The 15,371-nt window shown below is 33.7% G+C and overlaps 1 protein-coding gene across 3 annotated transcripts in view; it reads left to right on the top strand.

Moving 5' to 3' along the window:
• Window positions 1-15,371, top strand: part of LOC125052495 (leucine zipper putative tumor suppressor 2 homolog) — a 97,388-nt gene that overhangs the window by 29,573 nt on the left and 52,444 nt on the right. The window contains exon 1 of one of the 3 annotated variants that reach the window (XM_047653383.1): window positions 14,990-15,215. The exons of the other annotated variants lie outside the window; for them this stretch is intronic. Within the exon in view, the coding sequence (XP_047509339.1) occupies window positions 15,198-15,215 (18 nt within the window). The 5' untranslated portion in view covers window positions 14,990-15,197. Of the gene's footprint in view, window positions 1-14,989; window positions 15,216-15,371 lie in introns of those variants that run through there. 3 annotated transcript variants of the gene reach the window in all.

The raw sequence follows: 15,371 nt of genomic DNA, 5'->3' as shown, positions 1-15,371 counted from the left end.
CTTCCTTCTTGAATTTTATTTAAGTACTAATTATTTCTGATTAATTGCGTTAACTGTCGAATTAACTCTCTCACTGCATCTTCTATCGCATCGAGAGTGTACAGAGACGATGTTCGAATTAATACGTGCAGTTGAGTTTCATTATCGGACGTCGAGGCAGAATACAAAATTCAACCCGTATCACCTCGACGTCCGTCGTTCCACAACTGAGCGTTATTTAGCAGTTTTTGCTGCGCACCACGACTATGTGGAACCACCACCAATGTATTTCCGAACCAATTCGACTTAGGGTCCTTCAAGAAAAGAGCGTAGCAATTCTTAAAAGGCCGTATTTGTGAGCCCTCTGGTAATGTGACTATCTATGTGGGCTGTATCACTTGACATAGATGACCTTCGTGGCCGTTTTTTAACCAATTATTATATATATAAAAAATAATAATAATTGGTTAATTTAATAGGTAACATAATTGTATACAATATCAATTTTTGTAAGAAATTGATTTGAGCTTCATTTTTGCGTTTGGAATTATAGTGCTTCTATTCATTCATATCTCAAATGTTATTGAGTTAATAACTAGTGTAGAACTTTCATAAAAAATTCTACAAGTCATTTTACAAATTTATTCAATTTAAAAACAATTGAACTTTGAAACAAGAAAAATAGAAAGTGATTGAATTTGACCCCAACTTGCGTTGTTCATTGTACAACTGTTCAATATTTACGTCAATTAAATAACCCACTTTCGCTATTTAAAAATGTTATGCGATTAAAGGTCCTATAACAAAGGGGAGTTGTAATGTTTTTGACGATAATCGAGTGAAAGTCGACGTAAACATGATGACCATTGAAAGCTCTTTGCTAATCGAATATGCAACAATGCTTCGTTGAACTTAAATTGAATAAGCTTGTAAAGTTAAATGCATTGTGGTCGTTAAACAAAAGCTCTTGAAAGTCTTGGTAATACTAATTTATATTTTTGGCCTCTTTATAATAAAATCTCCCAATTTATAGATTCTGAAGTATCCACATATAAACTCATAAAGTATGCTGGGATTTCGATTCTGCAGAGGCCTTACTACCTTACTTAACTTATTTTGAAGTTCCAAAAACTGACACAGTCAGCGCATGCTTACAACTCTCAGCCACGCAAATACAGAGTGTATGTATTTGTGCGGCTTTAGATCGCGAAATCACGCTATAATCAGAGTCACTAATTTCTATTCTCAGCGACATAATTGTTTTGGGTTCATCTTTATCACCAATGGCTGCTTGTGGGCCTTAGCCTCCCCAAGTATATTTTGCCATCACAATATATCTCGTGCTTCTAGCGTCCAACTTCAAACACCTACTAACCCAGCCCTAAGGAGTTGTGAGTTCAGTAAGGACCTTGAGGTTCTGTCCTTGCCATTCGGTGCATGTCCCAATTGTTTTTGGTTTAATAACAATAATAATAAAGTCACTTTTATTCTGCTGTCAACACTTGTTAGTTTGATTTGATCTGATTATTATTTCCGTTTCTTTGTGTTCGGCAGTATGGACCCCTTTTGGGTCTTTACCCAGGCCTTTGCCTGGTTTTGGCCTTTCCATTTGGATCTGTCCTTAGCTTCCTCCATCCATTTTTCCTCAGAAACCTTTACTTTGTCTTCAGCCTTCAGTTTCTTTTTCCTGGAGTTTCCCTTCAGTGGGAGACTTTGGTGGTTCATCTTTTATCTGCACCGTGCTATATGGTCTGGCTATTTCCATTTCAGCTGTTAGGCGTGGGTTATTTAAACATAAAGCTTAGAGGTTTCTCATAGAGTTATCAAATAGTTATAGCTTTTAGATAAAAGCGGGATGTTTTCTCACATTCTCGATTAGTACAAGCGTAAACGACCATGTCCGAACAATACCAGTTAATGTGTGTTAGGGTTGGCAATGTAATTAATTTTAACACCAAACAAGCAGAAGGGAAACAAGGGTCTTCATATATACGGGATGTATGAAGATCCGTAACCGTTTGGGGCTGACAAGCTGTTTAGAGTAGCTCAAGATACCCGGCTATTCAAATTGTTAACAGCTGATATTTAGTAATAAAGTGGGCATTTGAGGAAGGAGAATAATTCGTCAAAGCGAAATTGTTACGCCGGGAATCGTACCCGGAAGCTCTGGGTAATCGCCAAGTACATTACATTGGGGCCACTAAAATATGAATTTAATACATATATGCATGGATTTTTTGAATAAATGTAATTATTGTTATCTATCGAGTTTTAAGTTAAGATTGGCATCGGAATCACAATTACGTGATAAGCCGGTTGGTGTAGAATATTATTAAATATTGTGTGACAACCCTATGTATCGAGAAAGCCTGCCTCAGGTTGTAGTACAGTGGGGCACCAGATGAAGGTCAAGCAGCGAAAGTACTTGTAAGCGAAGTACGGTGCGGGTTTGTTTCTTGTGGAAATTAATTGTTTTTACATTCCTCAAATACGACTAGGTGATTTAATCTTTAGTTTTCCAAGAATTTCTGCCAATTTTGTGTAACTATTTCCTTGATATTAGTTTCATATTCGTCATCTCGACAATCCACTAACACTAGTATGTGTAGACGAAAGAGAAAAATTTAATAAAAAAAAAATTTGCTACCTACATAGATTTAAAAAAAATACCTAGTCAATTTTGTCAAAATTAGTATTTTTTAAACAATATTTATTCTCTTGTAATTTGTTTAACTATTATACTATAAATAACTTTATCAAAATATTTATTTTAACAATATTTATTCTGTTGTAATTTGTTTACACATCGGGTTTTACTTATAAGAAATTTGATTTACATAACAGTCTGATCAAAGGCTTAGAAGCGCTTTTAACTATTTTTAAACAATAAAAAGAGCCTTCAAATTTTTAGTTCCATAGCAATAAAATCATTAATTTCTCTAGAATTAATTATTACGTTACATATATAAATAATTTAAATCTTTAGTACTCAATAGCCTCAGCGATGTAGGCGTTTTTTTCTCTCTCATTGTATATATAATTGACAGACCCAACTTTTAAAAATAACGCGGGGAGGACCTGGTTGGGCCGTGAGGTGCAATGGACGCCTACTCACTAAAACCCAAAAGCCTCATCTACTCTCTATGGATGGGAGACACGGTAACAGTTTCCCTTAATCCGTGACCCCGTCAAGAGCGTCTGCTGCGCTACTGCGAACCCAACTTCAGAGTTGCCCAATCTGGTGCGAAGGTCACAGTGCAGTAAGTGCGTAATCGTGTCGTGTAAACAATAATCCATCCCATTTTCATCTTTAGTTTGCGAACCTCATCCTGGAAAAACTTATGTGCCGTGTCCGTTCTTATTGGTTTTTTAATCATATAGATATTTTTGAGTAAACTGGGTCAAAGTTTTTAGTAAAAAATCGTGCCAAAAACCAGTTCATTTGCTGATTGATCTTGATAAGTGAACACGATAACAGTTTTTGAGAAAGCTCAATTCACGTCACGACGAAGATGAATTTATTAATTTCCTTATAGATTTTCCTTCCAATATAAACCTTAATAAAAGGTTTATATTGCAGTCATAAATAATAAAACAATTTTACAACGTTATTGCTTCCTTGGGTTAATATGACGATATATTAAAAAATAAGTGTAATAGTTTTAAATTTCAATAAACTAAATTCGCAATTATTAATTTTCCTCCAACTTTGATTTTCTTCCTTTAGAAGAGACTCTTGGGCCGTGGGGCTCAAGTGCACAGGCGCTAAATATTTAAGTTACCGGTACTATCTACCAGGCGCCCCCAGAGCTGATGCTTTCTCAATAAGTGTTGCAGCATAAGCATAACGAGAAAATGCCAGCATTAAAGGTACTCTGCCACAGGGACCAAACTTTTTAAATTTATTTTTTTATTTTTATTATTACTACTATGTAGCTTAAGAAAATTGTAATTACTGTATATATATTTGAATGTTATGATTACTATATATATACTATATAATATTTTTTTAAGTAAGAGTAACGGAAAAATTATTAATAAATTTAGGGAAATTATCAGTGAGGAAGTGCGGCCCGTATTACCTATTTATTATTTTATGCTTAGGTAACGTCTACAAATTATCTATCATAACTTACTAACCTAACCTTGTTAAGAAGTATTCAGGACATAATATACATTACAGTAGTAGTACAACTGTTCTAAGTTGTTGTACCTAATTTCGCTGAGGCTGAAAGCGTTCCATTTACTTACGAGTGTTTTATTTGTATTTAATAGCTCAACTTACATGTCTACCAAATTTAAGAACGATATTTCAACCCGCAGTAAGTAGTTAAAAAACTGTATATATCCCTTACTTACTGTTAATTTTTGTTATATAAATATAATCATAAAACCTACTATTTTATATTTGCGTTAAAATGCACAAAATGACATTTACAAAATGACAATTACACTTTATATAACTATTCCTACAAATTTTTGAAAGAAATTAATTCTAAAAGATTGAAGCGAACAGATTTGAAATAGACATTTTTTGACATACTTACTTTGCGGGATAAAAAAAAATATAATCCAAATTAAAATCATGCAAAATTACTATATATAAGAGTTCCACTCTTATACTATTCAATAAACTTTTAGCGACAATAAAACATTAGTAAAAACTATTTTTGATATGCCGTTGTTCTACCATTTTCCATAGTGCAACGGAACGCCCAAATGGGCATTCATTGCAGCGTTTGCCGGCATTTAAGATAATACTACTATGAACTAAGTGCGTGTTATATTCAAATTGTGCTAGAACCCGTAGTGTATGCAATAATTGTGCAAAACAGGTAGTCTCATGACCTTTACACGCTTGTAAATTACGTCAAACTCAGGCGCATAGCCACAAAAAAAAGTACAATGCGTATTGTCTTCGTTCAAGTGCGTTATAGTTGCTGGATACGTCAGTTACACATTTTATTGCTCTGTGTAGTGATATAACATTACGCTGCGAACGGAGCTTCCAGTTGCTACTGACTTTTGTAATGTCAGTGGCGTTATAGTACTAAGACAGCTCGCAAATACTAGCCAACGAAATACAGATTATTAACATTGAGAAAAACTCAAGTTATACATTTATAATTGGTCAAGTCGTGAAACAAAATTCAAGTGTCAACTGTCAAATGTCATTTGTCAATACTGGAATGTAATGTGGCAGTTTTTAGTCTTTTGTAGGTTTTAAAGATTATTTTTACGAAGTTTTTTATTCAGAAAACAATTTTAATACCTTTAGTAGGTTTTTTTACACCACCATTTTCTTTACATCCATGTCTTTCAATCTTGAACTCTGTCGCCTTCCTGGTTCCGTGTGCCTTTAGAATGCGAACAACCGGACAGTTCAATATGTTATATAATTACAATGTAATTGGCAATTGCTACTGATATAATTGAAGTCTTATGTACGTAATGAAATTGCTTAGATCACATATCTAAATTAGTACCTTACGTTGTGTGAAAATTATATAATATAATTGTCAATTAACTAAACAATGATGAAAAAAATATATAACAGAACAAGTAATAAATTGGCAAAATCGAGGATTTTTTTATCTAACAACGGATATCAGGCTCATCCATGCCCATAGTCACTCACATTGCCAGAGGACTCTCAAGTGCGTTGTCGGCCTTTTAAGAATTGGTATTTTTTTCTTGATTTCTAAGTCAAATTGGTTTAGAAATACATCGGTGGGCAGTTGGTTTCACATAGTAGTGCGCGGCAAAAACCTTAAAAAACGCTCAGTTGTTGAACAACGGACGTCGAGGTGATACGGGTGGAATTTTATCTTCTGTCTAGACATCCGATGATGAAACTCAGCTGCTGGTATTTATCTGAATATTTCGTCTCTAAGTTCAATTTTGACACATTGAAACGTTTTCAAGATGGTTCAAGGCTGTCTTAAGCGGCTTGTTAGAAAATAGTGGAAGCTAAGGTATTCGAAACGGTAATTATAAGTAACGTGTCAAGACCTCGCATTGGACATTTATTGTTAATATTTTGGTGATAATGTAGCATTCTAATAGTACAAGTTTTTTCAATCTAACCAGTTATTTAGTATATCCTTAACAACTAATTATACGAAAAAAATATTTTCTCTTTAAGTATTGATTATAATCATAGACACATTAGAAATTGACCGCTGAAGCGACGTAAACGATTTATCATGTCAAGAACAATGTCTAAATAAACAATTAATTAGTTAATTTCGAACACTGATATCCGAACAATAGAAACACTGAAAACACTTTTAAACTTTTACCTACATTAGAAAGATCGCTTCCCACGCTGTTTCATTGTTTTTTTGTATTTATCTTCTATATTTAATGCTTGAATTGGCCGCTTAATGAGAATACATTACGCTGTTACCTATTCAAATTTTTAAATGTAAATACAATAAAAACTACTACCACAAACAAAATAAACTAATAAGGTAGCTTATATGCGTCCGATTTTATGAATTCCCCAATAAGTGATTTAGTCCATTTAAATGTTACATGGGCGGAACATTTGTTAGAGGACGCAATTTTATTTATGGGACATGTAGGGGGGGTCAATACAAGCTTAAACTGAAGGTTGTGGGGTTGGCACAGGCCGCCATCTTGGAAAAAGGGGTGAAAACACGTTTTTGGCTATATCTCCTAAACTATCAATATTTATCTATGTGACTTTTTATCATAAATCCAAAATTCTAAAAGTTATAAGTAAAAAACTGTAAAAAATTCCTTTTTGCTTACTAACTTTTTTCTTTTGATTTTATCAAAAAATTATGTCTGAACAATTTTGTAGACGATCTCTTTCTAAAGATTTTTCTGTATATTTTTTTAAATTTCGTGAATTTGAAACGCTGTTACAGCGCTTCAAAGTTGACCGGGTTCGTGAATGCTCATGACAACCTGGTCAAAACAACATTTTTATCATACTTCTATGATCTCTTTATGCTTAGTCCATACTAATAAAAAATAAAAATCAACGATTTTATTGACAGGGTAGGGTATAATCCTAATATTTTTTTGTTTAAATGAATCATAGTCTATGTGTAATATACACTCAAACCTAAGTAGAGCAATCAGTCGAGGTTATTCAAAGGTTGAAATCAAAAATGTATGGGTTAGTATTGACGCGTACAATGAGATGGTTCAATCTGCGGAGGTCATGGGAAGGCAATCTAACACAGGCATGCTTGTCAAATTGAATACTTGTGGTGTAGCTGTATATAATAGATTCGGTTGTTTATTTGAATTTATTATCGTATTTTACATCTTCTATAGATATCGTATCGTACGCGAACCTTATTCCATATTATCTCCAAACTTCTTTCGAAGGAGATAAGCAATTTATTTAATTTAAAAAAAAAAAGTATTATTAAGTTTGTTAGGGAAGAGCTGGGAACCAGGTTTTTTTTTTCTTAAAAGGATTCCTAAATCTTTATTTTATTTTTACACATTTGTATTTTATTTTTAAATTCGAATGAATTTTTAAGATCACATTAATACTTATTACACATTACAGATTCCCACACACACCTCAACCAGTAAATTATTAGTAAATTGTCTTGGTTATTACGTAATGTTTTAGTTATAATTCTTCGTATATATGATGTAAAAATTGGCTAAATTAAAAAAAAATATCAATATCTTAAAAAGAAAGTTCTGTGCATTATCATTAAACTGATAAATAAATTAAAAGCCTACAGCTCACGGACTTAGTAGACTAATTCATACTCAATTATTAAATTCCATGTTTCTCGTACATGACAGACTCCTAGTACTCATACATGCCAGACTAATATAGCAAGATATGCTTAAAAGGAGTATTGAGAATATCAATAGCGCTAAATATCCTGCACACACACTCTGTAAAAACCCTCACTTTCACACCGTCACACAACACAGCAAAATTAGGTATTACTTAGTTAAATGTATTTAATAATTTACGAAAATAAATGAATAAATAACCTCCTTTTTTGATGGTAAAAAGGGCTGAATAAGAGATTTATCTTAAGAAATATCTCTAAGTTGCAAAACGTGAGTCGGATATATCCGCAGATTTAAACACTTAATTAGACTAGAATTTATTCAATGAAATACATAGCTATAAAGCTTGCAAATTACCCCGGCAAGCGACGTCTCATTAGAATGTAGTCTCTATCATATTATGTACAATCACGTAAAACGATTCTATAACTTTCACTTAATATTTAAAGCAAAATATCATTTTCATTAATATACACTTATGAACGTCAGTATAAAAAAACGTTCAAAATTTAAATTTAATGCCAGTTCTCCAATCACAGACGTAGAACGGACAAGAAGAAGAACGTTGGAGTTTCACCCCTTCTTTGTTCACATCCACAGGTGCCGCGCTGCACGATTTGTTTTTTTTAATGTAATAGGAGGCAAATGGGCAGGAGGCTCACCTGATGTTAAGTGATACCACCGCCCATGGACACTCACATTGCCAGAAGGCTCGCAAGTGCGTTGCTGGCCTTTCAAGAATTGGTACGCTCTTTTCTTGAAGGACCCTAAGTCAGACATTCACTTAACCGCATTACGTGTCTGACGAATAATGAATGCTCGGATCCCATAAAATCCATTTAACTGTGTTATAAATAACTATAGGTATGTTAAAACATAGGCATTCTTAAGACTCTCCAATTGATAAATTATCAAAGCATTAAAGGCATTACAACAATTTCTCAACGCGCAGATACAATTAATGGTACGACGCTAGCGCCATTCTGCGTCTGATTGCCTTTATAGATAAGGGAATATGAACATTATCTTCGTAAATACACCAATGTATTCCGTCCATTTGTTTGTAAACTATCTATGAAAATTAATGCTCCTTTGCTGTATCTTATTGCTATTTGTTATACCAAGTACTATCAGCAATAGCTCTGGTATCACATTTGCGTGCTGTGATCTTCAAGTTCTGGTTTCTACACTTCACAAATATAAAAATCCCCAAACATCTCCATGAAACCATTGATCAACTCTTCATCTTCTACTAGAGGTTGGATGTCAGTCAAATCGTCTCTTCTGTGTCTGATGCAACAGCATTTATAAAGCTGTTACGTGGAAAGTGCCTAGGCCTCAGCGTGTCCGATGGTTACATCAACCGCCGCTACTATTGGTACAGATACCGGCAAACTTCTTGAGCATTAAACAAGGGTGGGGGGAAAGTTTGCGCATCGTACACATAAACGTCACCTGATTCCACGCGATCGACACGTCACTCTCCCGCCAGCGCGCACCACCGCCCGCCAAGTGATAAAAATAATAAATGTAATCGCATTTCGGTCTACCGACGCGCTCTTTGTCCTACATGGACCCACTTGAACATTCAAATTCAAATTCATTTATTCATATAGATAACACAATGTACACTTATGAACGTCAAAACAGAAATATACCTAAATTAAATGATTCTAATTTTACATTTACTGCCAGTTCTCAAATCAAGGGCATAGAACGGAAGAGAAGAACTGGAATTAAACTCTCCATTCTATTTAATCGCCAAGTTTTTTATTTTACACAATGTTTATAAAGAGCTGCAACCATTACAGTGTAATGAGATGTTATAATTGGAACATGGTGTAATGATTACACCATGTTCCATATGACATCTTAACTCATTGAAAACAAAGATTTGTCCTCTATCCGTGGCCCGTAAAGTCGATTTGTGACTAAGCTACAATTAACATTAAAAGTAAAGGCACGTGAAGTAATGAATAATAATAATAATCTCCAAACACCCGTAGTATACTGGCCTTTGCTGATAGTACGTAATGGCTGCTTCTGAATCATACTTGTCACCTCACATTAATGGAATCCATTATGAAGATAAATATTCATATGTTACGTTAGTTTTTGTGAAAGCTATATGAATATTCAAACTATATGACTGTGTAGACAAATTGTTGATTATAATAGTGACACTAAAGTCGACGTAAGAGCAGTGTTGGCCTAGCGGCTATCATGCCTGAGGTCGTAGGTTCGATCCCCGGCTGTGCTTCAATAGACTTTCTTTCTATATAACATTCGCTCGAACGGTGAAGGAAAACCTCGAGAGGAAACCGGCTTGCCTTAGACTCAAAAAGTCGAGTGTCAGGCGCAGAAGGCTTATCACCTACTTGCCTATTACATTGACAAATATATATATATATATATATATATATATTTGCCGGCAACGCACTCGCGAGCCCTCGCAAGAGTATCCATGGGCATATCACTTAACAAAAAAAAAATACACTACAAGATACTACATTACTAAGAGCAATTAATTAGTATTTTTCCATTATTTCTATAAATTTAGATACCACGGCATTTAGCAAGACAATACTGTATATTTATGAACATGTCAGCTAGAAGTAGACTAGATTGGTGGCTCGTGACTTGGAGTCACGATTTTTTACCATTTTAACTGTTTCCCAATGATCGGTAGCTTGTCAGTAGCATTTTACCTGAATTGCGACATTTTTAATTGTTTAAAACGTTTAAGATGTTTTAGGTTGCATAATAGGGTAAGGCTCTAGTTCTCACTGTCACCAAGTGTTTTGGTTTTACTTGTATGTTTTTTTTTTATAGAACAGGGGGCAAACGGGCAGGAGGCTCACCTGATGTTAAATGATACCGCCGCCCATAGACACTCTCAATGCTAGAGGGCTCGCGAGTGCGTTGCCGGCCTTTTAAGAATTTGTACGCTCTTTTCTTGAAGGACCCTAATTCGAATTGGTTCGGAAATACTTCTAAAATGTGACTATCATAATGGATTAGTTATAAAAATCAGCACAATCAGTCATGTCAAAATAGACTTGCAAATGTCATATAATAAGAACATTAATATAATGTTACTAGCCGTTTCGCGCGCCGCTTTGCTGGACGAAATAAAATAAATTTTATGTTTCATTATTTTTTTTTTTTCATATTTTTATTATTCTTCATTTTAACTTCCCACTAAGAAAATTGAAATATTTCGAAAATCGAGTTTTTAACAGATGTTGACGTTTAGAGGTTCTAGGAAGCCTCCCCGAATGTTTCCGCGGTGAAGTCCGTATGGATAAATTTTCATAAAAGTAAAACAGCAATAAAAACGGAACGTTAGAATTCGAAAAATAATTAATAGTAATAATTTCTATATAAATATATGTTTATAAAGAAATTGAGAAAATCAGATAATAATTGAAAGATTTCGTTGTTAATAATATAGGAATGTCATTAAATGCTCTGTGCGTCTAACTTCCCGGACGTTATATTAAGACTATATTCAATAAGAATTAAAACTAATTATTATATATTTATAAAAAATAATTAAAGTATTTTTAACAGTGCAATAAATTCAAAATGGGGGTAAAATACATCTCTGTTACAATTCCAAATTGAGAAAATCAGAATGATAATTTTAAGCAGCCATTTCACTTGTTATTATATAAGAATGTCATTAAATTTAACACCTCACAATAATAATTATATTGTAATACAAAGTAATTAATGCGCTCACTTTATTTGCACTTGCTATCATATAATTTTACGAGTTTCGATTATAATTGGTATTTAACGGTAATTAATGTTATGACGATATCCTTATTTCTTACGGCTTTTCATCAACGTACTATAAACTCATTCACATTTTAGATCGTTTAAAAAGCAACAAATAAAAGAAGAGACGTCACTTTACAAAACATAATAATATAAAAAATAAGATACTTTTAATTTAACATTTATATTTCTATCATCTCATTCTTTCTAGATCTGTGTGCCCCTTTTTGGCAAAGGCCTCCTAGAAATGCCGCTATTTCTGTCTGCACTCTGCCATGGACTACCTGCTGGTCTTCACCTTCTAAATTATCTTCCTCTTTAACGTTTATTGTACCTCGGGCACCAGTTCTTCTTTCTTCTTCCTCTACTTTTCTGTTACAAAACATAGTTAATGAATATAATACAAATTATGAAGATGCTGACATTTTCCACCTTACCAAAGAGGATGTGAGGAAATATTGTAAGTAGTGGGAAGTCTTTGACTTTACTTAGCAGTAGTAACAATTTAGTTTTTCTTTAAAATATTATGTTCAATTTCAGTTTTCTTTTTTTTTAAATCTAATATTATTTATGTTTTCCGTTTCATACTTTTGTTTATCAATGTAATCTGTTTTTGCTTTGTATATTATCTAACTGTTTTCTTTTATAATATGGATATGTGTAGCTGTAAGATTACTTATAAATAAATAAATATTTAAATAACATTCATTCGTAGATAAACAACTCAAGCGAAGCGACATCAAATGTCAATAAATTCACACAATACAAAAGCTCACCATTTATGACTCTATGAAGTTGAATAGCGCACATAAACAAATGACAGGCATTATCGTATTGTCCAATAAAATCCATTAGCACTTATAAGGATATGTGGGAATCACTAGAAAGTTGTCATAAAACCGGATCAGCGCCGAATTCGTCTCGCGAAAACACGTGCGATCTCAACAGGTTTTTAACTTTTAGGGCTTACCTTAAGATTATTTATTGTAACCGGAGACTTCAAGATATCCAAAGGCTTGGGGAAGTGTCTTATCGAGGTGAAATTATAGTTTAATTTTATCCGCTTTATTCCAACTTACGCAACAGTCTAAGTTTTAGAGATGTTGCCTTTTGCATTATATGAATGATAAATAAATAGTATATTAGTTTATAAATTGTATTTATTTTCAGTGGACAGGAATCTGAAGTTAATTAAAATTATTAAGTTATTATTATGTGATACATTTAGATTATATTTATATTATATTAGTATGATACAAAAATAGTGATAAGCTTACTAAAATAGAACATACGCATAATGGTTATACTCGGAACAAACGCAGGCTGCAATTTCCCCGTAGTAGACTATCTAAAGTTGGTAATTCTTTTTTGGGAAAAGAGATACTTTTATTTGATAAAATCCCAGAGGTTCTTTTATATCTGCCTTTTAATAAATTTAAGAAATGTATTACAGAAAAGCTGTATAAAAAGGATTACTATAAAGTTAACGATTATCTAGTTGATAAAAGGGCCTGTATCTTATGGAGGGAGGGGAGTGATACCTGTATCATAATACGAGTATGTTCCATAATAAACATATTTTATTTTATTTATGTACGTTTTCTTTCAATTTAAAGTGAAAATTGTAACTATATCCCTTATACTACACATGTGAAAGCAATCTCTCAAAGAAATCATGAAACATAAGGCGATTTGAAACACAATCTCTCGTATTATATGTCTTATGAAGTTCAAGTTCACACAGGCGAATCCCATTAAGGCACCTGATATAAATAGGAACAGCAAGTGTACGTATCAAATTAGCGCAGAAGGCTGATCACCTACTTGCCTATTATAAAAAAAAACGATCACGGAACAAAAACTCAAAATCTGCGTCGCAAACGACAAATAAATGGTTTGTTTATAGTACATATGTACGTATGTAATGGTGAAGTTACTCTTATGATTGTACAAGAACATAATATAATTAAATAAAATCTCTTGATTTATTTATAGCCGCGACAACATGGTACCCCACAAGAAATAAACAAAAAAAATTTTTTTTAAGACTTTATTTTCGACACATCGTAAATATTCACCATTGAAATTCTGCAAATTTTTGATTTGGATTTAATTACAAGTGTTTCGTTTGTACGAACCGTAAATTAAAAGAAACTATCGTTTACAATACGGGCCGTATCGTCGGCATCAATCAATTTTCATTGCCCACATCTATCAAGATTGTTATCAGTTAATCAGTTAGTCGATTTACTTCTTCGTTACAGTCTTTTTCCCAGGATTGTTACGCGATTGTTGTGGGAATAATGATGTAAATAATTTATTTAAATAAAATAATTCCCAGTACAGCCCCCTCTATGTATAGCCCTTTAATAATGGTTTGTTAAAACTTGGATATCTGGACTGTCAATATTCTTGGCGGTGATTAGTATGCCAAACAGATATAATATTGACAGGAACCTTCAGTTTGATAAATTGTTTTTATTTAAATTTTTTTTGGAGAAAAATAGAACTAAACTCATGCCTAAGGTATAATAAACGAAAGGGAGGAAGACAACTTAGAAGGTGGGTAGTACAAATTAAGGAAAAAGCAGGTGGTACATGGCAGAGTGTCACAGTGCAAATAGAAATGGCGGGATTTGGAAGAGGCCTTTTCCAAAGGGCCCACGCCGAGGTCCTAGTCTCGCAGGAGACACCTTTGCACTAGTCGCAGGGAAGCGCCCATTCTGGCAGAGCTACGCTCGCCAACAACCTGAATTGACCTGTAAAGGCCCTTAAGGCCAATAGTGGGATTCCATAAAAAAAAACAGATACCGGACCGTCCGTGTCCATATTTCGGACCGTTTATGTATAAAGGATTAAATTTATTTTCATATTTTTGACCGACTTATGTTTATTAACAAACGGTATAGCTGTTGCAATAACGGTACACCTTCATATTGGCACCTATGAGCTTGGCGAATGCTTTGTTTATAAATTATAATAATTACTTGCAAATAATATGCATGCATTGTTTAGAAATTTCATCACCGCTAGCTTTTACCATAGATAATTAAGAAATGCTTCGGCAATCTGGAACTAAAGGTATTTGAGCAGTATTTTATGATGCATATCAAAACGTTTGGATTTCTTGATTATTATCTCGTATTAATAACAGTGATTACCAGGAAGTGACCTGAATAAAATCCAAGTTATTCTGATGTATTTCCGATCCATTATGGTATTCAATCCTTTAATAGGAAGGTCAGTTAACATCAAGCTTTATGTATTCAAGCATTTATATGCCCACTGATGGTCACATATAAATCCTAATAGGAGCCCCTATAAATACGAAATAAATTTAAAAGCTATGGGGTCAAATGGATCTGTGCCCTCCGAACTCGGTTCATTGAGCATAACAGCGTCATTCAAATTTCAACGGTAGAAGCCCGTAGCGTTCAGTGCCAAGTCTAAACACCGAACGCGTCACACGCGCGGATCGTGTATCGGAATCGAGCGTATATTCGAATTACGAAAACCTTGCATACTCTGCGCGGCGTTCGGCGCGAACTTTGACAGTTGTTTTTGACATTTTATTTTCTTTTTAATTTTAACAATGTGTTAGGCCTGTGATTTTACTGATTTAACGTCGTGATTCCAACATGACGTCTCTATACGAGGTGAGTGTGACATTTAGTGGCATTTAACTTTTTGTTTAGTAAATTGTTTTAATGACCTTGTTAACGCTTTTGTTGTCTAATTGCCTGCAGACACAACAGTTATTAAACGAACTTTTAGGCTTTGAACTTTATAGTTGCGAAGTATAACTCTTTGTA

The sequence above is a fragment of the Pieris napi genome, chromosome 9, assembly GCF_905475465.1.
Source record: "Pieris napi chromosome 9, ilPieNapi1.2, whole genome shotgun sequence".
Lineage (NCBI taxonomy): Eukaryota > Metazoa > Arthropoda > Insecta > Lepidoptera > Pieridae > Pieris > Pieris napi.
The sequence above is the reverse complement of the archived record's forward strand: the minus strand, read 5'-3'. Positions and strand labels throughout refer to the sequence as shown.